At 44.2% G+C, this 27,909-nt stretch overlaps 2 protein-coding genes across 2 annotated transcripts; both read right to left on the reverse strand.

Annotated features, from left to right (window-relative positions):
- Positions 1-8,533: 8,533 nt before the first annotated feature.
- Positions 8,534-16,967, reverse strand: DCAF10 (DDB1 and CUL4 associated factor 10). The gene is made up of 7 exons (XM_088527323.1): positions 16,843-16,967; positions 14,659-14,772; positions 12,928-13,125; positions 12,357-12,559; positions 11,547-11,657; positions 10,283-10,428; positions 8,534-8,964 (listed from the first exon to the last, which is right to left on the reverse strand). The coding sequence occupies exons 1-7, from the start codon at positions 16,938-16,940 to the stop codon at positions 8,596-8,598; spliced, it is 1,239 nt and encodes a 412-aa protein (XP_088383449.1). The 5' UTR covers positions 16,941-16,967; the 3' UTR covers positions 8,534-8,595.
- A 656-nt stretch (positions 16,968-17,623) lies between these two features.
- LOC104573467 (uncharacterized) lies at positions 17,624-25,322 on the reverse strand. The gene is made up of 5 exons (XM_088527324.1): positions 25,272-25,322; positions 20,737-20,913; positions 19,385-19,484; positions 18,638-18,768; positions 17,624-17,914 (listed from the first exon to the last, which is right to left on the reverse strand). Exons 1-5 carry the CDS (start codon positions 25,320-25,322, stop codon positions 17,627-17,629), a joined length of 747 nt encoding a protein of 248 aa, XP_088383450.1. The 3' UTR covers positions 17,624-17,626.
- Positions 25,323-27,909: the final 2,587 nt, after the last annotated feature.

Genomic DNA, 27,909 nt, shown 5'->3' on the forward strand with positions numbered 1-27,909 from the left:
CTATGAGTAACATTGAGTATCATGAAACATAATTCAAGGCAGCAAATATTACAGTAAGGAGATGAGTGCCCACTTTGTGTGCACTTAACTTAATCTTGGCCTTTAATACTCATGAGGTAAACAGGGGTGCATCTAAACTCAGATGCATTTAGAAAAAAAAACTGAAGTATTTTATGTTCTAGCAGTTCAATTTGACTGCAGGGGAATTCCTAGACAAATGCAGGATTTAGAACAACGAAAAACTTATATATCAGTCCAACTGTTTATTCCATATCACTCCCAGTTTTAACACTCCCTGTGACTGGAAATGCTTCATGGTGTGCATTGTAAAATATGAAAGTCAAGGAGGTCCTGATGAAAGCTATCTTGATACAAGAAATACATTTTCAAATGCTTGGGAGTTCAAAGCACTTGTATTACAGTTTAAAACTACATGGACAAGTTCTTATGGGGATGTTTTACTTCTTGAACCTCAAAATTAAGTAAGTCTATACAATCTGCTCTGCGCGGTATTTTGCTGCTTGGCTTTGACATGAACTGTTCAATTCAGCAGTGTAAAAGCAGTTATTAGATGTTTAATTTCAGTGTGAGCTGACCCCAGTTCAAAGTGGGATTATGTATGTGAATGTGTGTGCCTTGATGTGAAAAGGGAAATGGGGAAAGAATGAAACAGGAATTTTACTTAAAGCTTTAAAGTGTCCTTTCCTGTTTAATAATCTTCCTGTGAACTTGTGAATGTCAGAGTACTTGGGTTTTTGTTTTTTTTTTTTCCTTTTCTGCCTTGCATTATTTCTGTTGCAAACAGCTATGGTGCTGAAAAGATGACTGCTCTTTCTTTAGTGTTAATACAATAAATAGTTCAGCTTCCCCTTGTCGTAAAAGTAGTTCACAAAGCTCTTTTCTACAGATATCCTGCCTATTTTGCATATTATTTCTGTTTCCTTTGGGCCTTGGTGTAATTGTGGCAGTTCTGTCCACTTTATGCATATTCAGAACAATCTGTAGGACAGGACGGTGCATTTAAGCAGAGGTTTGTAACTGTAACAGAGATGACACCAGGAGACAGACAAAGAGGGCACTAGATGCAGCAGGGCAAGAGAAATGCAGAATTTGGAGGCGCCTTAAGGACTTCTGTAGCCTTGAGTGCTGGAAAACACTTGAGTACTGTATTGCAGACTTGGGAGCTAAGGGAGGTGACACAGCATTAGAGGGGGGACAGGACAGCAAGCGTAACCAGCTGTGAGATGTTTGTCCTAATTAATAAAAGCTATTTGATTCTCTGGGGGAAGAAGGGAGGAATTCCCCACATGTGATGGAATATTCGCTTTTGTGGGTGAACAGGAAAGCTTTCAGACTCCGTTCTGAAGTGATCTTTTCCTAAACTTGAGGGGCTATTACATTTATTATGCCTTTGCTGTACCTCTTCCTAGAGATTGATTCTAAGGAGTACCTTATGGATGTAATCGTAATAGGTAGCACCTAGCTTCACCTTCAACACAGCCAGGCACAAATGATCATTTTTTTATCTATCTCAATGTTGTGATTATATGCATTTAAATATCTGTTGAATGTTTATTTGCAGATTCTGATTTTTACTAGTGTATAGTGTGTTTTTTTTTTTTTTTTTGTAATCACTCCTTGATGGAATAAAAAAAAAAGTGAATCCCGTCTGTCTTTTGGAATGTGCTTCTCTAAATTACAGAAATCTGAGGAGTTACACATAAGGGTTTAACAGAGGTTGCCCCTCCTTTGTCACCCACCTTACCCTTTTTCCTATAGTAAGTGCAGGCCTTATCTATGCTCCTCATGCTTAATATTTCTTTGTGTTGTAAAATTCAGTCATGTCATAAAGGAATAGCTTACATTAGAGATTTTTAACATGCAAGAGGACAGAAAACAGAAACACTAAAGGGATTATGAAAAATGCTTAGAATTTGGATACTAACGACTTTGAGTGGTTAAGTGTAACACGACACAACACTGCTGTCCCCTTTGAGGCTGATCTCCATTCTGAAGATCTACCTTTTTTAAGCCAGTCAAGCCTGAGCAACTGCAACTGCTTTCCAAGTTGTCAGTGCTCAGTTGTTCACACTGAGACAATGTTGAATCTCTTTTATAGAAAAACAGCAACTAATATAAAGGAGATCATGGTAGCTTTCAGCACTCTTAATGAGAGAATGCCTGGAAAATGCAAGAAGCTTCACTAGTATCTGCATGAAATAAACATGCAGCATTTACTCATTGTAATATGCTTTCTTTTTCTCCTCTTCCTATAGGGAGAATAAAGTAATTATTCATCTAATGATGAGACAAAAACCTTTCCCCTCACTTACTATGATGTGTTTAATAAAGGGCCAGGAAAGCTACATGTGCTTTAGAGACTGAGAAGTACCTTTCCAGAGTCAGTACAAAACACGCTGGCACCAGGCCTTATTTTAACTGAGTACAGAGTGTTTAGCACAGTCTGCTTCCGAAGCTGGCCTCAAGAACAAGGCTATTCCACGCACAGAGGTCAGATTAAGAGCTAGAGTGGAATTTCAAGGGAACACAATGGAAGAAGAAATGCAACTGGTACTTTCCTGCAGGGCCTCGAGGCTTGCAGCACCGGTTCAAACATGTTACTGCTCCTATAAAGGCAGTAGTAAGCGAGCTAAAAAAAAACCACACAGGTAAACAGGGTGCTCGTTTCTCTGCAGCTTAGCAGAATTGCTTTGGCTTCCTGCACTGTCTCACTTAAGCTTGTGTTGAGCTCAGGACCACGACTGCTCCTGCCGGCGCTGGGGCCTCCTTTACTGCGAGCAGAGTCGCGTATCTGAAGAATGCGGGGGCCTCTGTCACATATCTGAAGAGCGCGGCGGTACTAGCACATTACAGGCCCAGATGGACACCCTGATCCACCCTTCAGGTGATGTTGGAGAGGCAGAATTAACTCTTCCAGGTGCCGTTCTCACTGTATCTAGCAGCAAATGGCTCTAGCAGAGTTCCACACTTTGCAAGTGGAAGTGTAATTCTGTGGAGAGCAAATGGGATGTCACATTTGCAAGAAAAGGCATCTTTCTACTCAGAATACAAGAAGAGGGTAGTTACCCAGAATACCTGCAGTACCTCCCTTCCACTCAGAGACAGGGAAGAATTGCCTTTAAAACAAAGCAAAAATTGATATTGTTCCTGTTGGATTGTGTTCTTGTTACCTGTTTTGGCAAGCAGAAGGCCCACAATTTAATTTGTATTCCATGTAACAATTTTGAGGTCTGCCAAAGCACAGCTTGGGGGAGAGGGCAGCATCCGGCATAGAGACAGTTTCAGAACACACACGCACACGTTATATAATTACATCTTTAGGAGAGGACAACTGTGTGAGGCAGCATTTTTTACACCAAAGAAGCCACTATACCTCATGCACGCCTATCTACCTGCTCTGCCAAGGATAATTTCCTTTTCCAGTTTTTCATTGTTCCATCTCAGCTGACACCTGCTCGCTTGCAACTGCAAAACTCCCTCAGCACAATTTCTAAGACCATCAATGCCTCTGCTGTGCAGCATTCAAGGGTTGGAAGGGTTCAACATGGCCACAAAAGGAACTCCGTAAACGGCAGCTAAGATCTCAGTGAACAGTGTGATCAAGTGCAGCCTCACCTGGTTATTTCCACACTACCCCCAATGTATTACCTGCTTCCTGGGCTCGGCGAGTCAGACCGATGGGGGAATCACACACTGCAAAGGCACCAGTTGTTTTCTTGTGAGCGCTGCTCCTTTTTACCCTTTATAGGGAGTGGACAAAAGGCAGCGCTATAGAGGAGAGCTCAGTGCAACTAGAAAACATTTTAAACTCACTTGGTTATTACGTATCTAATTTATCATGCAAGCAAGAGGAACTGTCTGCAAACTACAAACTACTCTATGGCTGTAAGCACAATATATTTTGAACAGTTCTGATACTTTAAAGTCACAGTAAAAAGCTAAAGATTCTACTATGAAAACTTAGGTATTTTAAAGTATTCTAAATGCACAAACTGGTTTTGCATATATATATATATATATGTATATACACACACACACACATATATGTATATATAAAAACACCCTTAGGCCTGATTGAGGATACTTAGTGATTTTAAAAAATGCCCCATGAACTGGTATAAGGACATGAAAAGTGTGGTTTTTTTTCCCCTCTTCTCTGCTCCAGAACAGATATCTTATGGATACTGTCAACTTTTTCACTGTATGCTAATCTATTCATTTTGCAGATCAGACTTTTCTTAACTTTCACTTGGCAAGTGTATTTTGCTATCAGGGCTCCTGTTCACAACATGGCCTAGGATCGCCTTACCAGCACGGTCTGTGTTCCAGCCGTGGCATTGGGCAATAAAGAAGAGCATCCTTTTCAAGGCAAACCCCGGAACAAGGGGCTATCTCAGTCATGATGCTCTTCCCCTAGCACCAGCTTCTTTTTTGAGACTACGTTTTCCCCTGAAGTAAGCACATTTGACAAACACAGGGACTCTCCATAGCTGTAGGGGTATTGCGCTACGCAAACATACCTAACACAGAGAAAACACACATAAAGAAATGCCGTTTTGTAATCCAGTTAAGTTTTTCCTTTCTCCCAAGCACTAACAGGGATGCAGTGATCTGAAGTCTGAGCTCTAGTGGAATATTCAGAAACACATTTGATTCCAGCAACGAAAGGCTCCCAGACTGTTAGCAAAGGCTAACCGCCTCCAAGCACACTAGTGCGGCTGCAGAGATTGTGCTGGGCAGCTTATCCGCGTCTGCTGACCAGACATGATGAGAATGGAAGAATTATTGTACTTATAGAGATTTATAGAGCAGATTACAGTCAAAATAAGAGTTCCATCTTCAGCATAAATTCTGTAAAATTTAGCAAGTGATGTAATACTGGAGTGGTCTAAAACAGACCACTGTATAGAGAAACTAGTATAAACCACTACTGCCTTTTGCTATTAATGCAAAGTTTCAAATTCAAGCTATTGTTTGAAACATTTTCTTACACATGACAGTTGCTTTTCTGCTTCTTTTAATAGTTCTGCCCCTTTGAAGCTTAAGGATTGATAGTTAAGAATTTATTTTTCCAATCTAAAAGATGGAAAATTACACATATATATTTTTTGATTTCAAAATAATCCAAAGCTCACCTACAAATTACTACTTTAATTCAGTAAGGCAAGATAATATGACCTAGAAAGACAAAAGATGAAAATCATTCCATCAACCAAGATGCAACTGCAAGGTAGATCTGTTACAGATTACTGAATGCAACTTTAAGGTAACCGTTGCGTGAACTTCATAGGTTCTGTTGGTTGAACTTTATATTTGCTGTCACTGAAGACTCCCAAGTATTGGTGCAGAAGAGAAGCAATCACTCACAGCTTAAGACTGTCTACTCATGCTAGCTCAAACTTATTGTAACCTTCATCAGAAGAGTTACGATATTCCCACAGTTCACATGCATTGAAACTGTCTTAACACAAAGTGCGCCTACTCCTTTCCATTCTGCGCATGCTACAAAAGCATCAACACATCATCAAGACCCTCAAGTAGGTCAGCTTCTGCCATCGGTCTTGCACTTCTCAGCAGTCTTCGTTTTTCAGGGCTGTGACCAAAGTTGGCTAAGATATCACTCTTGATGCTCTATACGGTATGTAATATTTACATAAAATAGGACATGTACCACTTTGTAGCAACAGTTCTTTATACAGTGTAGTGTCCAGTATGTCAGAACAATAACCTTGTAAAAAACAGCATGTTAATAGGTAGAATTAAAAAAGTAGAACTCGGTATGTATTAACAGGCATAGCTTAAAGTAACAAGCAGTCCTCGTGATTGACAAAATAAAGAGTCTGGAGGACACACATCTTGTGATATCACATCTTGTGGTAAGTCCAGTTAACAAAAATCTGAATTTAACACTAACAGGCCACAGCAGAGAAATATCCAATAGAAGATCTCAAATAATTTAAAATCATATCTACTTCTCCTGGGTTGATCACAGTAAATCTAATACTTCCACTGGATTAATTTCAAGAATCCAGTAACCAGCATTTTTTCTGGACACAGTGTTTTTGTTTTTACTTTTAATTTGTAAATAGCCTGGCAAATAAAAAACACATTGTAGTTAGGTTTCTACTTTGTATAAGAAAATTGTTTTCCATCAACGTCACCGTTACGTGCACATTTCACTTTCTGTGCTTCATGTTAAAAAACAGAAGCTGCTCTCAAGTCTTTCTACGAAAGCAACAAACCCAAGCTGCCTGTGATCTACATTTGGTCGCACAGGCTGTTGTGCACACCTTGCACACCTTACATGCCAACTGAAGTTACACATTACTTGTGGGTCTGCGTAGGCTGACATCTTTCCACATTGCTGCTACACAAGCCTTATTTTTGCAGTTACTAGACCTCCATCTTTCACGACTTCGCCAATTTGCTTGGAGAGAGGAACATTTTTATGAATAACTTCTTGCTGTCTTCTGAAAGCACTTATGTGTTTAAGGGTCTGAACTCAAGAGCCATCGTGTCCTTTTTTAAAAACAGAGGATGTCCCTTAGTTCATGATTTTCCATTAGTGTAATTTTGAGTTCTAGGCAATAGTTTCAGCAAGAAGAGAGCTGCTCAAAAGGCATTTGATGGAACACAGATCCGAGTTGCTGGAAAGATCATTAATGTACCTCTGCCTTAAGTTAACTCAGGAAATCTACTTAAAAATTCCACCTCCTTTAGGTGGGAAGACATTCTGCTGAGACACAAACATAGAATAATTCTGTTAAAAAACACATTATGAGACTATAAAATTGTGGACACTTATCCAAGAATAAGATGTCTTTTATCTAAGTCTTTTACTTCTCAATTGAAGATGAAAACCCAAGGAAAAGTAATTAACTAGCCCAGTGTTCAAATACCAATATTAAAGGCTTAATGCTAAAGAAATTCACCAGCAGAAATGGCAAGCTTAAGTTTTTTTTCCCTACACTGCAGAGAAGCATTAAGTTTCAGACACTCCTCCATCAGCAGCACAAAGAAGAATACCTACAAAAACTCAAACTCACATTGGAGGATTGTCAGCTTTATGGTCAGCTTTACGTGTTCCCAGCTATTTCATCCTCACTGATGTCTCATTTTTTCCCCAAGCATCAAAGATTTTTGGCAAAAAGGATGTTATTGTCAGCCTTCAACAAGTATGTTCTGTCAAGCTGTAGGTACTTAACCTAAACACCAAAATATGACAGTCCTTTTTAGGTAAAGCTTCCTGTAGAATTATGTTTATGTTTGTCAGTAAAATCTTAGTGAAATACTCCGTTACCTTAGAACATGTAATGGTGTGAATAATATAAACCGATAAGGATGTAAGAAACTGCAGTTACATTTACAAGGTTAGCTGTAATAACTCAAGGATTAAAGCTTGACATTTGTACTTAATATGTGCATTAATGCTAAACATCAATATTTTTCACATCTTGTGATAAGTCCTGTTAAATTCAGATAGGCCTTACTTTAGGCAGAGAATACTTTTAATCTATTCCATAGAACACACTTGGAAAAAAAACGCTTATTTGAGGCAGGTAGACGAACTCCTCTAACAATGGTATACGCCGGTTGCAGAAGAACATTCCTCAGTTGGAATATGGCTTTAGTATCAGCTGAAAAAAAAACAAAAAACTGTAGAACGGTAAGTGTCAAATATGTTATCAAGATTTATATCATCAATGCAGAAAGCTTCCCACAACAGAAGTACCCCAGTAGCTAAGCAATACAGTTTGCTCAGAGGCCAGCTAACCTATCAATTTACAAAAAAACATTCCATATACAGTGATTATGTGGCAATATTTTTGCCCATTAAGCTCTCAATTCCCTGCCCCAGTCTTCTACTAAATTCTCTTGAGAAAAATGCAGCTGTATCTCCATCCAGACGCTTTTCTCTCTGGCAATAAAGACAATATATACAATTAGGGAAAAGCAGCCTAACAGACTTTAACTACAGCAAAACATCACAGTAAGTTTACTAATCTTTCTAGCCGATCACAAATAACCAAATTTGTATATATAAATGAAAATGTTTTTTCTTTTTGTGGCAGTAACCAATCTGGCATGGACAAAACCGGCTCCATTACCTAATCATTGTTGTATAGTAGCTTCTGCAAGAGAAAAGGCCAGTCTATGCAAGGAAGTCCATTTCCCCTGGAGCAAAGGGACATTGTGCCAGCGAGACCTGGGTACGTTTGGCTGAACTACTACTCACGCTGCACCTGCATCTCTCTCGGAGAGTCCACTTTAAGTCACATTTAAATGAAAGACCAACAAGTATTGCTACACAAAGCAGCCAGAAGGACAACGCAGTGGTGCAGGATCAGCGGGAGCAGAGGTCTGCAGGGAAGGCTGAGAACAAAACGCACATAGCCTTGCTTCTGGATGCAGTACATCAGAACGCACACCGTGACAGAACGTGCTTCACTGCTATGTTCACCGACCATAGTAACTATGATCTTATCTGAATTTATACGATTTCAAGAACACACTTCAACTAAACTGAAGTAATTAACACAAACAACTGGAGTTCCTGTTGATGAATGGATGTCCCTAGAACTTTGGCTGGTACAAAGAAACACGTCCACTAAGGCACCCTGAGGCAATCTGACAGTGCGTTGGAGAAAACTTTGTTGTCAGTACCACATCATTGTGCGAGTAGAGGGAACGGATCTCCTGTAAGGGACTAGCTTCTTTGGGCAAACAGTCAACGAGTTCACTGCACTGCGCGTCGAATCCCAGCAGGCGGATCCCGTAGCCGTGTGGGGATGAAATCATCCGACCATCAGGGCTGAAACAGAGTTCTTTGATGTATCCCCGGCCCACATTGGCTTCTTCAATGCAGTGAGTTAACCGCAGAGAACAACGAGGAGAGACAGGACGCACGGGGGCTCCTTCCTGGAATTCATAGACACAGGTCCACTGAAAAACAGAGGCAGGGCAGAGAATGTTGAGATACTGTCCAAATACTGACTAAGACATGCTGGAGTAAATTACAGAGAAACAGCCACAGTTGCCACTCTGTGATAAGTATTTACTATGAACTGCTGAAAATAGACTCATGCTCCTTTTCTTCTTTGAACTCTCTATGCAAAACAGCTTAATTGAACTATTAGTATGCCTGTTAGATGTAATCTTCAAATCTATTTTTAACTGGAAATATTAGAGCCTAATCCTTTTGACAGGAGTTTAGTTAAACACTTAAATAACTTACAGTTGCTCTCTGGTATAATAGAAAAAACACCTTTCAAAGGACCAATACAGATTTTGAAGTAATGCTACAAACAGATCTACAGGCAGTTTATAACATGGGAGACAACCTGGGATTTTAACGCAGAATGTAATAATTTAATTTCAAGGCAAATGCAAATCCATTATTCCAAACCAAGTTTGTATTACTGCAAAAGGTACAGACAGTGCTGAAGATTTCCATCTAACTGACAGAAGAAATGTTCCTAGTACGGTTCAGTGTACTCTAGCATAGTAAACACAATGAGAACACACACCTTGTGTGAGTGTTCATAGAAGAGATTATGGTAGACACTGGAACTGTAGAAAATTTTAACTAGCTTATTTGTTAGGATTAACCCGGTCTAATATATGCATTAAAAAAAAAAAGACTGTTAAGTTGATAGAGGAAATACTAAAATGGATAATGAATCTGCTAAATTTCTACTCAGTCATCTATACCAGATCTGCAGGAATATACAGTGTTATCAGAAGATGCAAAAAATATAGTATAAGATTTTCGTGGCCATATAAAGTGTATTTATCCTCGAGACACTGATGGACAAAAAATACATTCTCTTGAAAAGACTTCAGAGGAGACGGTCTCCTCAACTTAAGCCACAACAAGCAATACCCAACTCTGTAAGTCTGCTTTTTCCAAGAACCATCCTTCCATTGGCAGGTACTTTTTTTTTTTTTTTTTTTTAAATCACACAGCTGGAAGAACAGCTGTTCTTCCTGAAAGTTTTCAGACTTTTATATATATAAAAACATAAGTTATGCCTAGCTCTTTTAGGGAATAAAAATGCAAAGCCTTTCAAGGAATCCATAAAAAAAAAAGAATAGTAGAGTAACAAAGCTTTTTAAGTACATAAGTACATTAACTCATTTATTTAGACTCATATTTACCCCAAAAGAAGGAATTTTTACACAGTTGTATGATCAAAAAGTAGTTATTTAAAATAGCTACTCTTACATATTTAAAATCTTTAAAAAAATGTATTTATTTTACCTCCTGGTCATCTGTATTACTTGAACACCGCAGAAGCGTGGCCCACCCTTTTGGATGGAGCTGAAGCGATGTAATGCAGTTCCCACGGTCTCTTTCTCCAGGAACTTCTGGTGTTAAAACCTCTAGACTATTTCTAGGTGATCCACCTGGGAATGGAAGTCAACTTTAAGTGTAATGCACTCTACAGATTTATTTTCACCTGTTTATTCAGTCTGACTACTTGAGCATGTGAAGTTTACAGTCTTTTCTAGCAGTTAGATACATTACCTTTATGAAAGTATAAAACACACCAACAAACAAAAGGTTATTGTGACAAATGAAGTTAATACTAAGAGCTCAGTCTTGATTCCAAACATCCTTTTTTTAAAATCATCTGCAGCGGCCAAAGTTGGATTCATCTCATATCATGAACTAGGTCAGGGATAAGTATCCACATGTAAACTTTGTTTTAACTTTGTTGTTAATAAAGAAAAGTTTGAAGAGTTCTTGTAAGGAGTTACTAGCTATCTAACATGCATGATGTCCTTTCCAAACTCTTGTAAATCTACTCAGCTGTTTGCAGTTTGCTTCCTTTCTACACTAACCCGCAAAGAGTGTTTTGCAGATAAATTGTGTCCTGGGTCCAGATAATCCTCCTTCTTCTTCAGTGATGATTATCTTACAACTGGAAGTAGTTAGAGCTTAACACTATCCTTATTTTAAGGTGGCAAATGGAATTACACAAATACTTGCCTCTTTGCCCAAGTTCATGCTGACTCTCTGAAGGGGTATTCAAGACCAGACCCAGCCTGCTAAACATAGTTTCATGGTGTTTTATAATTTGTATTTAGCTAGGATTTGATTTCTAAATCATAACTTCAAAAATAATCCAGCCAAGTCTAAGAGCCTAACAATACACCTCTTTTTCCATGCTACTGACAACAGAACGTACATCTGTCTGTATGGTAAATGGTCTGCTATTTGTTTACAAGGGCTACATTCTGCTCTTTTAAAATACTTTTTAAAGATGATGTATGTAAAGTTTGCTGAAGAAAAAATAATAAAAAAGACAGTACATCTGCATAACAAAGTTAATGTATTAATAAAAATTAAATATCTTTTTGCCTATTTTCAGATTTCTTGGGAAAAAAACAAATTAGATCTCCAGCCTTTACTGTGGCAGTGCTATATACTGGTTTTTTTTTTTTCCTCCAAAAACTGCAGCATTTCTAAAAAAATCAAAGGAAAAAATGCAGTTTTCCACAATTTCTCTATCTGCACTCACCTTCTCGCTGTGATGGCCGTGACATGTGTTTCTCAAACAACAGACCTGAATCGTTCTGCTGACACGGTGAACTCGCAGCTCGAGAACCCGATGAACTCGTAGATGTTGTATCTGCAAAGAGCATCAGCCACATGAATTCAACAATAAGAATTGCCTTTTTAACTGTATTTATCCCTCACTTATCATTCTTTAGGAATGGCACCTTCCAAAGAAAAGAGTTCTCAAAGAATTGCAGATACCTCAAGTTGCAACCTGAAGTACCATTATGTTTTTGCCTCACCCAAATACACCACAAGCATAAACTCTTCCCCGGACCACTCCTTTCATATTTAGGCACCCAAAATGGCAGTTTCTGACAACTGCCTCTGTTTTGCTTTGACACTGCTACACGGCAGAATGAAACAAGAATCAAGACTTCAGAGCACATATTCTACCAGGGCTGCCACTGGGAATAGTTGCAGCACCACACAGGAGCCATTAGCATTTGTCGGAGAGCTCACACACCAAACTCACTTTTCTTTTACTACAGGGCTAGACAGGTAAAAGCAGACATCACCAGCCTGAGCTGACAGACTAGCACAGGCTAGTCTGTATTAGCAAAGTCTCGGTATCAAGAATTACCCTGGACACTTTCTACTCACTGACACAGGACATGTCATGCAGCAGTATGGATGTATGAAACCTTTGAACAGATCCCCTAGAGCTCCCCTTCAGAGTCTGGCTCCACCTCTAGCTTCTTTTGCTAGCCAGGAGTATCACACGAACCATTTCTAAGGCAGAAGGCTGTGACAGTCTCACAGGAGCACTCACCTGAACTGGATGTAGTTCTCCTAGCTCTTAAAATTGGGTAGCTGCCAACCTCTAAAGATTTATTCAAATCAAGATCATGCAAAATCAGAAGATATCCAGAGGAAGTAGAGATCAGCATCTTGGAACAGTCTGGTGTCAGCCTCATTCTCATAAGAAAACGGGTGTGAAAAAACTTCTTGTGAGGACACCCATCTTCTGTGCACCTGGACCAGAGAGGAAAAAAAAAAATGATGCTGAGAATTCTGGTCTACAAACTTGTTTTGGGCACTTCTTTTGTTCTACTTAGACTCTAATGACATGTCACATGTAGCATTTTCGTACTGCCATGACAATGAAGATGCCACATTTTCATGAAAAAAAGCATTTCTCAGCAAATAAAATCCCCTTCTCTTTCCACCTGCTGAACAACTGCTGTATCAAGGCAATGCAAACTTCCTTAAAAAGGCTTATAAATTAACAGTAGTATTTAGAAAGGACTACGGCATCCTTCAGTGAATAGCATTTACATCTTATGTAAAATAATCCTATCTTTGCCTGTTCTAGAAATGTCACAGTTGACACACACACGTACCTGTTTGTGTCCCAGATGATCACATTTCCATCAAATCCTGATGTTACTAGCAGTCTTGTATTGGTATCATACTCAATGTTCTTAACCCAGCTAGTGTGACCATGTAAAGTGCATACTTTTGTATTCAGCTTTCTTAAATCCCAAAGTGCTATTGTAGTGTCATCAGAACAAGTTGCAAACAGTCGATTATCTAGAAACCTGCATATTGGACAGAAATACATCTTAGCACCTTCTCCAATTTAAATATTTACACACATTTAGACTTAAGTTAACTTTGGAAAACAAACAGGAAAAAAAAACACATACAGAATGACGAAAATAAATTAATTTATATGAGAATGTTTGTTGAGAAAACTTGCAGTTGTGCTAAAAATAAATAAATAAATAAATCACAAAACGATTAAGGTTGGAAGGGACCTCTGCAGATGTAGTCCAATCCCCCTGCTCAAGCAGGATCATCTAGAGCAGGATGCCCAGGATTGTGTGCAAGCAGGTTTTTAGTATCCCCAGAGAAGGAGGCTCTCCGGACAGCCTGTTCTGGTGCTCTGTCACCCTCACAGTCAAGATGTTTTTCCTCAAACTCAGGTGGAACTTCCTGTGTTTTGGCTTATGCCACGGCTTGTTCTAAGCCATGCCACTGCTCCATACCCCAGCATTTCTGGGAATGAAGCACCAGACCTACAGAAGCACAGCAGGGGGTTTCTTTTTCCTTTTAAACAAAAGATTCTTTCCTTTTAAGTAAAGATTGCTGATAAATGATCAACAGGTTGTCCCCATAGTAACTAAAGCAGTTACTCAGATTAACACTGTTCAACTTGATTAAATTTACCATGTCTGGATGAAGCACAACCAACTTCTGACTGGTCAGTTTTTAGATCACTTACTGGCAAATATTCCCACTGACTGGTCTGGCAGCCCCTGCAATAGAGGTCTGATATCCTAGATGGCACCTAAACTCTCTCTTCAGTGTTTCCCACTTTTGCCAGATCCCTTTGTTACTCTGGTTCAGCAGCATCAAAAGACACAACAATCCTAACTTTCAGATTAAGAGTTTAATGGCTCTTGATAAATTAAAACCATAGTTTACTTTTTGTTTCTACTCCCCTTTCATTCTTCCCATGCTGTTTTTTAAGTCTTCATCTTTTTCCCATTACACATGCATACTCCCTCCATGCAAATTAGATTTTTTAGAAAAGGTTACTTTTGTTAACACCCTGTTGAAGTTTTTAAATCCTGCTGTTCCACACAGCACACATCCTGCCTGCTCAGCCAACACACTTTGTATCAGAGCTTCTTTTAGATAACTTCTGAACTCAGTTTGAAAGGATCTGCTTGTGGTTTGCATCACGTATTACTTAGCACTTCACCTTGTCAGCTGGGAAAGCAAGCAGGGAAAGATCTTACCAGACCTTGACCTCCCTGCAACATGTGAAACAGACTAGTTAAAACAGCTGATAACAGCTTGAGAAAGCTTCCCATAAACTGCACCTCCCCCACTAAAAAGGGCATTTGGCTTCATTATATACAACCACCATCAGACGCCTTATTCCCCTTCCAGCGCTCCCCACCCCTAACTTGGGAAGAGAAGGAAATGGCACAAAGAGTACAGCCCTACAGCTGCATGAATCCACTCCACACACACAAAAAAGTACAAAATTTATTATGCTATTATAAAAAAAAAAACCCCACCACATCTACCAAAAGGAAAAATTAGGGAAAAAAATGACTTACCTGATGTTATTTACACAGTCTTCATGAGCTTCAGAGAGAGTTTTAATATGTTTTGAAGATATTGGGTCAAAAAGCAGGACTTCAGTTTGTTCACAAGCAACAGTCAGCACTGACCTGCAAAATAAAGCAAAAGGAAGCATTTTCATTCAGTAAAACATAGCATTTACGCCTGCCTAGCTAACTCTCATCCCTAACCTCATGGAAACACCACTTAGGTTGTAAGTTATTTATTGTTTTTTTATTTTATTTTTTAGTTTTATATTCTCCATACACAGAGCCTGCAACAGCATTTATCTGTTTTTAACTGCCTTTTTCTAAATTCCTTCTTTCAAATATCCTTAATAATAATAATTTTCTAAATGCTCAGGGGCAAAAATAGCCTAAACCTGATATTAGCAGAGACTCAGGCTGCCAGGGTGACTACTTGTTATCCACACTTTCTGAGACTAATTTGGCAATAGCTACCAAAACAAGCCCAGAGCAAGACCTAACACCTTACTACACCATTAATTCATTTGCAAATAACAGGAGACATTACCTATTGATTCAAAAAAAAAAAAAAAAAAAAAAGGCACCTTTTCTTCCCCACATGAAGACAAGACCCCAGGACATCTAATAACAAATATCAACAACTACTGCAAACTCCTCACAGGAGATGAAAATGGGTTCTTGAGCAGCAGCTCTCCATAGGAAGGGCAGGTGAAATTGCTAAGGCACATACAGTCCTGGAATGGTACTTTGAGGAGGCAGAAGCTGCTACAGGATGAGCAAGGAACGAGGGACACAGCACAGCCGATCACTGTTAGCTCTCGTGAGAAAGGAGGCTGCAAAGAGACTGCAAGTTACCAATGCAAAACACAGCTCTGGTCAACATCAACATGTCTGTAGATTTCTCACTTTAAACTAATCAACACAGATTTGAGGAAAAGTAAACAAAGTTTATGTAGCGGGGTTAGGTCCTTGCTCTGATACGTGGGGTAGCAGGAGGAACAGGGAATCTTATCACAGGAGCTGGCAAAGATGACTTTACACTGCAGCGCAGCTGCTGCAGTCTGCACTTTCTACACCAACACAGCGTACTCCCGTGTGGGGGTTTTCCACCATCATGTCACTGCACCCAAAGTAAAGAAGTGCCTGGTCTAGGAAGGCTGCAGCGTTCCCTCCTCAAGCGCTCCTTGCTGAGGGGCTATAAAATAAGTTACTTCCCTGCAAGGTGCTAGTTACCCAAGACCGGCTTTGGTAACTGTGGGAGCTCGGCTCTGCCCTTCTTTGAAGGGATGCAGGAGCAAAATTAAGACTGGAATGGCAAGCGGCACCATGATGCACGCAGGGTAAGCCTTACTCGGCTCTGGTGTACAGGGAAAGGAGAACTTTGTTCTGGTAAAAAGTTACCAGAAGCAGTGAAGGGGACTGACCATCACAGGGAACACATATTTTAACTTTTAAAGTTTCTGAAAAAGGGACTGTTGGCGGCTGCTCCAGCACATGCTATCATCCACGAAAATACATGCCACATGCCACGAAAATACAAGTACACAATATGCAGTTATTACACGGACAGCTCTGGATTGGCCTGGTTCCGAGCTGCTGTGGCAGCACTTCCCAGCGCTTTAAGCACAGCCCAAGCCCCGCTGGGTGGCACCTTCCACACACGTACATTTAACGTGCACAGTTTGATGTGACTCGAGCAGCAAACTCCAAACCTATGCGTGGGTGCAGGCCCATCTAGAACAATAAGTCTCCTTTCAAAAGCACCTCAAAAGACAACAACAGCTTAGGACACGCAGGGCCTCACTCTGAAGACCTGCCAGCACTTTGCTCATTCCGGGCGCGACTCCCCTGACACATGCTCATCCTTGTGCCCCATTCCACAGAATCACAGGACGGCTGAGGTTGGAAGGGACCTCTAGAGATCAACCCCCTGCTCCATGAGGGACACCCAGAGCACAGGGTGGCATCCAGGTGGGTTTGGAAGATCTCCTCCTGAAGGAATGACCTGCAAGCGCTTAGAGGAGACAGCAGACACAACAACCGCGGCGGCACGGGCCTCTCCCAGCTCCCCCGCAACACACCTGCTAACCTAGAAGGAAAAAAAAGACCCAGCGGGACTGCTGCAAACGCCGCGTGGGTTTGAGAGCCGGGCACGGCGGTCCAGGGAGCAGCAGGGACCGCGCGGGGCCTTACCCGTCGGGCGAGTACTCGAGGTTGAAGACGGCGCCGTGCGTGCGCGTGCTCAGGTGCACGGAGTCGGCGGGCTGGATGGAGCTGTACAGGCCCGTCATGGCGCGGAAGGTGTCGCGGGCCGGCTCCACGGCGCCGCTGCGCCCCAAGCAGCGCCCGCGCAGCCACCTGAACAGGCCGCCGCCGCCGCCGTCCCCCGCGGCCTTCGGGGAGGCGGCGCGCGGCGCTTCCATGGCGGCGGGCGCGCTCATCCCGCGCCGGGAGCGGGAGCGGGAACGGGAGCGGCGCCAGCCATGGCCGCGGCGCCTGCGCGCCCACGTGACCGCCCCGCGCGACGTGACCGGCCGCCTCCCCGCCCACGCGACCCGCTTCCGCCTCCTCCCCCGTTACCCTCCTCCTCGGGCTGGGCCAAATCTCGTGTTTTTTAAGGAAAAACGCGCCCCCGTCCCCCGCCCCGGCTCCTCACGCAGGTGTCGCCTGCAGAAACACGGGCTGCAGCGCGGCGTGTCCGCTGCGGAATTACAGCACGGTGCGGCACCCTGTTTGTGTTGCTTTTTGACCCGCTTAAACGCTTTCCAGCGTGAAATTAACTGTTTTAGCAGCAGGGAAGGTGCTCAAATCGCCATCTAGTCAAAAAAGCCCTTGGGGGAAAAGAAAAAAAAAACACAGAGTCATGTGCCATGATTAGAATCCGGTATTAATGTTTAAAAGTACATTCGGGAGTGGGCGAAGTGAGCTTGGGACCTTGGCAGATCCCTCGGAGGCCTGCAGGTGCCTGAGCAGTGGGTCAGGCCTGCTCGGTTTTCCCGTTCTCCTTTTCCTCCCGCGGTGTCCGGCCCATCGTGTAGAACTCCGCGTTCGGGCGCAGGTCGATGTAATGAGCAATGCGATTAGACATGGCGAAAAAGGCGGAAATCATGCCGATGTCCCAGGCGTCCTCACGGTCAAAGCCGTGCGCCTCCAGCTTCTGGAAGTGCTCCTCGGTGATGTTATCGGCTCGGCAGACCGCGAGGGCGAACTCCAGCATGGCCAGCTCCCGGCCGCTCAGGTCGGCCAGTTTCCAGTTCACTACGACCTGCGGAAAGGCAGAAACTGGAGTAGTGGGAGAAGCACAGGCGGAACCAGCAAGCGGTGGCGAGGTGGCTTAACACCCCCTTGTCTCCGTGAGGCAGAAAGGTGGCAGCGTGTGGGCTCTTTTGCTCACCTGCTGAAACAGAAACTGTGAGTCAAAGGGTCTGTTTTGCTCTCCCTCTTATCCAGGGATGGTGGAGGAGCTCTGGGAAAGGGACCCAGTGCCCGCAGGATGCTGCAGTCTTCCTACAGCAGCAGGTTCCTTCACAGATACAGGGCTGAAGCAGCTAAGGCTGTGGGCAATAGGTTGAACACCCTGCAAAGTGACTGACCATCCCTGCACATTTCTTGGAGAGTAGATGAGATGCACAGACCTCCTCTCTCCAACTTCTTCTCCAGGGCTAAAGCCAAAGCTCACGCTGGCTTATGAACACAGTTTCAGTAGTCAGCCGTGCATTTCATGCTTGTTACGGTAACAGCATCATGATGACGCACTTCTGTGTGACACACTTCGGGTGGTCTAACTGCACAGCCACAAACCACACTAGCCAGGTATTGCATTAGGGCCCCAAGCGCATGGAGAAGCTTTCCTCTGCCTGTGCTGGGAACCACAGACTAAACCATCAAAGTTGTAGGTGAAGAAGCAAACACATAAGAGAATGCCATTCCTGCCTTCCAGAAGTACATTCAAAGCAGTTGTAGCACATGTAATTGCCCCAGCACTGACCTGATCAGCCAGTGCTGGCTGCTTGGAATATATCCGATGAAGTGCTCCATGTGCAACCACGCAGTAGGGACATCTATTCACAGCACTTGTGGCCACAATTATGAGCTCTTTGTCCGCCTTGCTGAGCCGACCTACAAGGAGAGGAAATGGTTGGGCACATTTTGTTATTAAAAAGTACCCTCTGACACAAGTGTCACTGGGGAAACAGGGCTTTTCGTACCAGCTGCTCAATAAAACAGCCCAGAGGACGTAAGTCCAAGGGACCTCCTAGTCAACTGTGGCCTAAGCTCCTGCCAAAACTGCGGCCCTGCTCCATGGCTGTGCCTGGCCCTGCTGATCTGCAATGTGAGCCTGGCCTATCTTGAGCCTGCTTTTTCTTGCGTGGCTCTTGACTATCCCTGGTCACCTGCACCACACCTACTATGTTCTCCTTACTTGGGTAACGTAGGACTACACCCCTGTCAGTGAAGCCATTGGCCATGCCTGCTCTTTTACCAACTTTAAGCCCCAGCTCATGGTCCCAAATGCAAGTCAGCCTCTGCTTGGCCTTTTTAATCTCAGGCAAAAAAGGCTGAAGATTTAATGCATATTTGCAGAAGGGAGAAGCTGCAAAACAGATCCAGCCTCTGCGAGCTGTTCCTCTGAGCTGAGATAAAGTATACTGAGGGAGTTCAACATATGATATCAAAGATATCACTTAAATCAGTTTTTCACATCCATGGAGCAAGCAGCAGTTTGAAGGCTTACCTGTGTCTTTGTTCATAATGGCATTGTAGTAAGCAAAGAATGCTCTGAATTCAGCAGGCCGATGAGACATGGCTTTGAACACATTAGGCAAAAATCCGGTCTGTTCAAAGAAAAGGGTAAGTCAAGAACTGTAATCGTTAATGCACAGTGCAGCAGGCAACATTAATGTGTGAAGCTTAGCAAAAAAAATGTTAGCATGGAGAGTCTGCAGCCTAATTCTCTCAAATTCTACTGCATCCATTTACAAATATGACTGTTGGTGAAATTATGTGGTATTGCTATATTTTCATAGAATGAAATCTCCCCTGCGGATCTTCTTCCACACAAGTAATGGCTACAGTCATCTCACCCCTTATGGCAACTTTCCTCCGAAGTGGGAAATTGCCATCTATTTTGTCTCTGCCTTCACAGAACCTGCTGTGTCCATCTGACCATCCAAGATCTTCTCTAATTCTCCCCTTCCCTACAAGATTACAGGACACAAGAGAGGGCCAGCCTAAACTGAAACCCACATAATTGGAGGTACAGGTGTGCCATGGAAGTATGTGCTGGTCCAAGCTGTGGTTCTTCACTCTTTTTTCTCTTTCTGATGCTCAGTTCTTATCTTGGATGGTGCACTAACCTACCATTCCCAAAGACCTGTTGCCTCTCCTATGCAAGATCCCGTAATACTGAATGCAGAGGTCTCCAGGTCCTTCCACTCAACATTTACCAGTATGGGATTTCAGCTACTGACTGCCAAACACCGAGCAATCCCATGGCAGTTTTATTCAGTCAGGTTTTTTTTTAAGACTGTGGTGTGACTGCAGACCCTACTGGCTTGCTGGCTGTTCTTCAAGATGCTTATGAAAAAAGAATAGTTTAGATTTGTCAGACAATCTCCCTCCATTGTCACACAGCTGACTCTGTATTCCTCCTACCCCACACATCTGTCTGTTGTTAGTTAACTGAGGGGAAGGTCCTCCCTCTTAAATCATGATTGAATTATCTTTTCAGGAGCCTTTGGCCACAGAGGTTGGCAGCAGTTTCTGGAAATCTTAGTCCCTTTAGATTCTACATCTAAGTCTTTGCTGAGCCCTTTAATACACCAACAGAGAGGAGTTTACATCACAGTATAAGAAAGTTATGCTGGATTTACCTGTGAGCCTCCTGACTCTTTTTGTTATTGCACAAATTTCACGGAGATTACTGCAACTGTAGTAGAGCAAAAATACAGTAGACAGCAGGAACTATAGGGGTGGAAGGACCACGCATTGCAGATAGAATAAACCACAACAGAATCTTACAGTGTGTAACATGTGAACACTCTGGACCCTTTCTACTGAGAGGATTTTGCAGCAGAGCACTTTTACCTTCATTTCCACTTCCTCCATGAGCTCCACAATATCATATGGCATATCCTTCTTGTTGGGCACCGGGTACCGCCCAATCGGCCTTGCAGAGCCCTCTTCCTTGGTGCTGTATGCGTGGGGCAGGGCTGCCACGTGGGGCCTTCTCTGTAGCCCCACTGATACAAGGCGATGCAGGTGCTAGTGGGAAAGGAGAGAGGAAAATGTATCATTGCGTAGGACAATTATCATCTTGGCCATCTGGAAAGAGGTTACTATTTCTTACACCCTTGCCAGAACTCACAGGCATTTCTATCAGGCACTGCCCATTTACAGTGAGACATCTCCTAGGCATAACAGCTTCTTCCAGCTGCTCTTCACACAGCAACGTCACCTAAACATCTAACAGTTGCCCTGAGGATCTCCTTCAGTAAGGACAGCTCTAAGAACTAATTGATGTCTGGGTTTTTCAGCCTTCTTTGAGGGAAAGCAGCTTGGCTTCCTGGGGTATAATTAGCAGCTGAAACCTGAAAGGTAATCAGATTTAGATCTTTCAGTGTTCTGAAGTAAACTGTATTCCTATACCATAGCAACTGGAAAGGGTTTTGTACTGACAGGATGCTCTAAAATTCTCTCATTATTGCAATAAAAGTTGTGGTTGTGCAGCATCTAATAATATGGAAATGCTTTGCCCCTAGGCAGTTCTTCATTCTACATTCTTCTGCACACTGAACTGTGTTCAGTTTTGGGCCCCTCACTACAAGAAGGACATGGAGGTGCTGGAGCGAATCCAAAGGACGACAGTGAAGCTGATGCAGGGGCTGGAGCGCAGACCTGTGAGGAGCAGCCGAGGGAGACGGGGTTCTTCAGTCTAGAGAAGGGGACACTCGGGGGAGACCTTATTGCTTTCTACAACCACCTGAGAGGAGGCTGTAGCAAGGCAGGGGTCGATCTCTTCTCCAGAATAACTAGGATAGGACAAGAGGAAATGGCTTCAAGTTGCATGAGGGATGGTTCTGGGCAGACATTAGGAAAGGATTCTACACAGAAAGAGTAGTGAAGCCTTGGGACAGGCTGCACAGGGCAGTGGTGGAATCACTGTCCCTGGCAGTGCTCAAGAAAACGTGTACATGAGACACTTAGGGACATGGTTTAGCAGGATGGTGTTGCGGGGCTTATGACTGGACTCAGTGGCCTTGAAGGTCTTTCGAACCATAACGATTCCATGGTTCTACGATTCAGCTGTTTCAGAAAACGCTTTTCAAAAACCAGCTTCATCTTATTGATGGGAAGCTAGGGCTGAAGGGTGAAGTGACTAAGACCAGGTCACTCTTAGGCCATCAGCACAGAAATAGGAACAGAACCCTGATGTCCCAACTTCCTGCTTGGATGGTACCACATTCTTTCCAGGTCTGGCACAGAGCACAACAACCTTGAATTTTCACAGGATCACTGTGAAACACCCCATACTCAAACACCCCATGATCACAGAGAAAAGCACTAGCTTTCCCCACAGTTTTAATCTGAACATTAAATGGGTGTTTTTGAGTGGCACAAGCTGGTGTCAGTTCCAGTCAGAGATCCCAAACTGCTACTACAGCACATATGAAAAAAACAGTGATAGCTGGGACAGAAACACATCTGTTTGCTGCTAAGTGAAGCAAGACACTTAAACATCTGTACATGTACAACCTGCACAAAAATGATCAGAAAAGCACTGCAGAAAATATAAACAGTAAAACCATCTAAGAAATGAAATTTCTGAGAATAAGCATGACATTGAATTGTAAGAAGTGACTTAGGAGTTGACCTGCTGCCAAGCAGCTCTGTGGAGAGGGAAGAGGGGTTTGGGAGTCCTGGCTGATGATAGGTTATTGGCACTGGATGGATGGCAGAGCTCAGAGGGTGGTGATCAGCGGTGCAGAGTCTAGTTGGAGGCCTGTAGCCAGCAGTGTAGCCCAGGGGTCAGTCCTTGGTCCAGTCCTGTTTGATTTATTCATCAATGACCTGGATGAAGGCACAGAGTGCTCCCTTAGCAAGTTTGCTGATGATACCAAACTGGGAGGAGTAGCCGATACCCCAGGGGCTGTGCTGCCACAAAGAGGGACCTGGACAGACTGGACAACTGGGCGGTGGAAAACCTCATGCAATTCAACAAGGCCAAGTGCAAGGTTCTGCACCTGGGGAGGAATAACCCAATACACGCTGGGGACCGACCTTCTGGTGAGCAGCTCTGCAGAGAAAGACCTGGGTGTCATGGTGGACGACAAGTTGACCATGAGGCAGCAGTGTGCCCTCATGGCCAAGAAGGCCAATGGAATTCTGAGCTGCATTGAGAAGAACGTCTCCAGCAGGTTGAGGGAGGTGATCCTGCCCCTTTACTCAGCTCTGATGAGGCCACATCTGGAGTATTGTGTCCACATCTGGAGTATTGTGCCCAGTTCTGGGCTCCACAATACAAGAGGGATGTAGAGCTGCTGGAGAAGGTCCCGCGCAGGACTACAGGGATGACTGGGGGCCTGGAACATCTGCCCTATGAGGAGAGACTGAGGGAGCTGGTCCTGTTCAGCCTGGAGAAGAGAAGGCTGAGAGGGGACCTGATCAATAAGAACCTCAAGGGAGGCAGTGAAGAGGATGGTGCTGGCCTCTTTTCACTGGTGGCCACTGATAGACCTAGAGGTAATGGCCACAAACTGAAGCACCAAAAGTTCCACAGGAACTTAAGGAAAAATTTCTTAACAGTGAGGGTGACAGAGCACTGGAACAGGCTGCCCAGAGAGGTTGTGGAGTCTCCTTCTCTGGAGATCTTCCAAACCCGCTTGGATATCTTCCAAACCCGCAGTCCTGTGCCACGTGCTCTAATGACCCTGTGTGTGCAGGGGGGTTGGACTAGATGACCTCTAGAAGTCCCTTCCAACCTTAAGCATTCTAGGTTAACCATGAGGCAGCAATGTGCCCTTGTGGCCAAGAAAGCCAATGGGCTCCTGGCTGTACCGGGAGGAGCGTTGCCAGCAGGTCGAGGGAGGGGATCCTGCCCCTCTGCTCAGCTCTGGTGAGGCCGCACCTGGAGTATTGGGTCGGGACTCCCCAGGACAAGAAGGAGATTGAGCTTCTAAAGAGGGTCCAGTGGAGAGTGACGAAAATGATTAAGGGACTGGAGCATCTATCATATGAGGAAAGACTGAGCGAGCTGGGCCTGTTTAGTCTGGTGAAGACTGTATATCTTATCAGTATGTACAAATACCTGAGGGGAGAATGTAAAGAGTATGGGGCCAAACTCTTCTCCATGGTGTCCAAGGACAAGGACAGGACAAGGGGTAATGGGTACAAGTTGAAAGCCAGGCAGTTCCATCTCCATGTGAGAAAGAACTTCTTTCCTGTGAGGGTGCCAGAGCACAGGCTGCCCAGAGAGGCTGTGGAGTCTCCTTCTCTGGAGATCTTCCAAAACCGCCTGGATGCCACCCCATGCCCCGTGCTCTAGGTGACCCTCCTGGAGCAGGGGAGTTGGACTAGATGATCTCTAGAGGCCCCTTCTGACCTCAACCAGTCTGTGATTTTGTGTGACTTTTTGGTCACGCAAGCACACAGAAAAGCAAGAATTGCGTAACATAAAGACCTATTGCATATGCTGTCCAAAATCAAAGCAAATCCGAATATGCATAAATACAAAAGCATTTGGTGATTTTTTTCTGTAACATGGTCAGGAAAACTATTGTTACAGATGTACAAGGTATGCAGGGTGTATGCAACACTACAGAGATAGCCCACTGAGGGGGTGGTAAGCAAATGACTGGCAGATTTGCTGTTTGTTTGCAATGATTTTTAACAACATGAGAAGTAAGATGTTCAATCTAAATTACTTATCTGAAGAAGTCCACAATATTCCGGGTACTGTAACCTACATTAATGATAGAATGAGTGTTTCCTTTTTCCAGTTGTTTACAGGGGACCAGCTAGAGCACACAGGTTCACCTGGGCCTCTCTTAAATTCTTGGCCATGCAGCTAAATTTTAAACCCTGACTAACTGCATGAGTTAAATTACATGCTTAAGGATGGAAAAGAGCAAGGCACGTAAGACTAGTGGAAGACAACACAGTAGTACTACAGCACACGTAACTTACAGCTGCAGAGGCAGTAATATCAAGCAGCCACAGAAGATCATTTCAGTGGGATGGTGGCTTACACTTTGATAAACCAATGCAACCTGCCAGGCTTCCCTTTGGATTATTTTTTTTTCATCTGTAAACATTAGAGGGGCAAGAAGCAGCCGGGATTTGGAAGCCGCCCGCATTAACGTATTCCTGAAGCACGGATGTCTGCGTCGCGGTAGGAGAGGGACAGCAGAGAAAAACGCTCCGCAGAGCGATGTGCCCAAGCTGCCACGGCGCCAAACCCCCACTCCCGGCGTGTCCCCGAGCCGCCACCAGGCCTCTCCACACCGATCCGATCCGCGGCAGAAAGGGCCTTCCCGGCCCCGCTCCACAGACAAGGGCGGCAGCGGCGCCATGCCGGAGGGGCGCCGCCGTGCCCGCCTCCCCCGCCGCGCCGCGGTACTCACGGGCAGCGGGGCCCGCGCGCGCTGCAGGCCGCGCAGCGCCCAGGCGCCCATGTCGCTCGCGCAGGGCCTTCCCGGCAGGCCGCGACGGGACGCGGGGCGGAGCAGCGCGCGGCCCTGGCAGCCGCAGCCCGGGGAACGAGGGGGCTCGGAGCCAGGGCAGCGCCCCGTGCACGCGGAAAGGGAAGTCTCTCCCAGTGCGTGAGTGGCCATCTCGGTCAAAGGCACCGATCGGCGTGACAAAGTGTTTCAGCACCTGCAGACACACGCGTGTGTCATGAGGCACAAAGCGTGTGCTGGACCCAGGCGAGCTCAATATGTTGCTGAGCGAGCTTTGCGTCTCTATGTTGGGGATGTTGTCACAGAATGTGGGACATCCGCCATCCTGAAGTTTCTTGGAGAGCTTCTGTACACCCTCCTCTGTGTCTGCAGCAAGTGCTGCTGCAAGATGAGGTGAGGGCTGCTCCTGAGGCAGGAGATGCCCAGGCCCCAGGGTAGGAAAGTGAATGCAGGCAGCCGAGTGGTCTGAAGGTGACAGGACGGAAGGCAGGATAATTTCAGCTTGTGCATGTGGCATCCAGCTTGCTTCTGCTCAGGGATGCACAGAACAAGGGCTATTTGTGGATAGGCTTTGCTCTTCACTTGAAAGAAGAGGAGGCCAGCCAGGCTCCTCAGTTTTCTGTCTTTGTCTCTCTTGGAGAATGAGCTGGGGGCAGGATGGCCAATCACACACCCTTTGGTAAGCGGGAAAGTCCAATATGCCTCTGCTGCAAACTAACTCACCCTGTAATTAAGTGGGTATATGCCCTAACGTATCCTACCATGGGAGAGCTCAGTGAGCAAGCAGGCTCCCTCCCATAGCTGCAGCAGGGAGTCCCTGCCACCGCAGAAGGACAGAAGATCAGGTAGATAAAGGCAAGGCTGGTTTCTGCAGTAACTAGTGCAATGAGATACAGCATGAGTCTGCTCCACTGAGTAAGTAACAGGAATTTTGCCTTGTGCTGCCTGTGAAAAACTGCCCGTTGCACTTGTCATGTCCCACTCACCCTGGTGCTGCTTGGAGTCCTGAGAGTCCAACTTCTACAGAGTCAGCTCCACTGTCTAAACATCAGGTAACTCATTTCCATACAGATGCGGTTATTCTTCCACAATGGGAATAACTGAATGGGAACAATGGAAAACATTTTCCTAACACCCTAAATGAAGAATTAGGCCCATTCTCAGCACAGTCTCATCTCTTCCAATCAAAGGAACAGTCAGCCTAGACTACTGTTTTCAGGTGCTCCAGAAACGCCTACGAGTTCTGTAACATTATATTAGAAACTGGAGTCCAAACTGGTTCTGACGGTGATTTTGGTGTGTCAAAGTGAGCCAAGAGCTGAAAACTGATGAAAAGGTAGGCAAATTGTGTGAGGGTGCAATCTCAGATTATCTGAGCCAGGTTAAACACAGCAAATACAGAGATTGTGTCCAGGGTCAGACAAGGGATCAGATTGCCATGACATGGCAGGCCCAACAGCAAGCCAGAAAGTTAGTTGGAGGCATGGGTACAAGATCAGGCCCAGCCACTGCTGTAAGACAGTTGCAGTGCAGCTCAGGTGGAGGCCAAAAGCTGGAATGACGGTATGAGAGCAACTCTGAAGGGAAGCGATAGGCCCTTGCTGAAACAGCATGAGGAGATGTGTTCAGAGCTCTGAAGCAGTGCATTATATGTTGTGAGATCTCCACCATCCTGATACAGGGAGATATGCTTTGAAACACCAGACTGGAGAACATCCATGCACAAGGAAGCTCTACAGGTATAATAGCATGTGCAGGATGACTCTCAACCATCGTAGATTTCCGTGCTTCCTCTAAAGGTGGATGGAGTACTCCAGTTGTCCGTATCGTTTCTACCATAAGGCACATTTGGACAGTTTAATGCTTTCAGCCGTGTCATTCCATGCCAATTTTTCAGGCTCTAAGACACTGCTTTTCACTGGCAGCAACAGACAGCAGAGTTTTGTTGTCCAAGAAGTGAATTCATCACCCGGTATGCAACAAGCCAATAATCACACATGCAGGAGAGACATTTGCTTGTTTATTTTGGAGTTGTGCAAGGCCAGGCGCTCGGTGTTTTCTCACAAATCAAGCACAAACTCCTGGCTTTCCAAACCATATTTACGCACTCAGAAATCATCCCAAGCACACTCTTACAGTGATTGGTTAGTGATTTTACACATAATTATAATTTTGCTTTCTTACTATGCCCAGTATTTCTCATGCTCAGGGAAGGGGTCCTTACCCCCTGGGCAAGGGGCTTTTTAACCTATGGGCATGATTTTTAGTATTATCGTGAAAGTAGTTGGCTTAGGGATGCATTGACTCAGAGTTTTCTTGCCGACTTTGCGAAGTGTTAAAAACATTTTGATTTTAATGAGCAGTTTCAGGTTGTCCTTGGTTAAAGAATGCTGCCTGCTCATTGTTGCTCTACCGATAATGTCAACTAGTTGTTCTACTGATAACCTAGCTTAGTCTACCGAGATACATCTGTTCTCCTTACTTATAAATACGGTGAAGCAATTTACCACATAATTAATCCTAATTTTACAACAGTTTTGCCCTCAATTTTCCAAGTGCAGAGTTCTTCACCTGGCCTCAG

This window comes from Tinamus guttatus, unplaced genomic scaffold (assembly GCF_059628265.1).
Source record: "Tinamus guttatus ecotype Peru unplaced genomic scaffold, ASM5962826v1 Tinamus_guttatus_pri_ptg000278l, whole genome shotgun sequence".
NCBI classification, from domain to species: Eukaryota; Metazoa; Chordata; class Aves; order Tinamiformes; family Tinamidae; genus Tinamus; species Tinamus guttatus.

Excerpts from the sequence above, each read along its gene's own strand:
- DCAF10 (XM_088527323.1), bottom strand. The coding sequence starts at position 16,940 with ATGACGGGCCTGTACAGCTCCATCCAGCCCGCCGACTCCGTGCACCTG. Across the intron at positions 11,658-12,356 it reads GAGAACTACATCCAGTTCAG|ATACAACATCTACGAGTTCA; the intron begins GTGAGTGCTCCT and ends TGCTCTTTGCAG. Across the intron at positions 10,429-11,546 it reads ACGGCCATCACAGCGAGAAG|GTGGATCACCTAGAAATAGT; the intron begins GTGAGTGCAGAT and ends TTCCATTCCCAG.
- LOC104573467 (XM_088527324.1), bottom strand. The coding sequence starts at position 25,322 with ATGGGCGCCTGGGCGCTGCGCGGCCTGCAGCGCGCGCGGGCCCCGCTG. Across the intron at positions 19,485-20,736 it reads TGGAGGAAGTGGAAATGAAG|ACCGGATTTTTGCCTAATGT; the intron begins GTAAAAGTGCTC and ends TTCTTTGAACAG. Across the intron at positions 18,769-19,384 it reads CATTATGAACAAAGACACAG|GTCGGCTCAGCAAGGCGGAC; the intron begins GTAAGCCTTCAA and ends CTCTCCTTGTAG.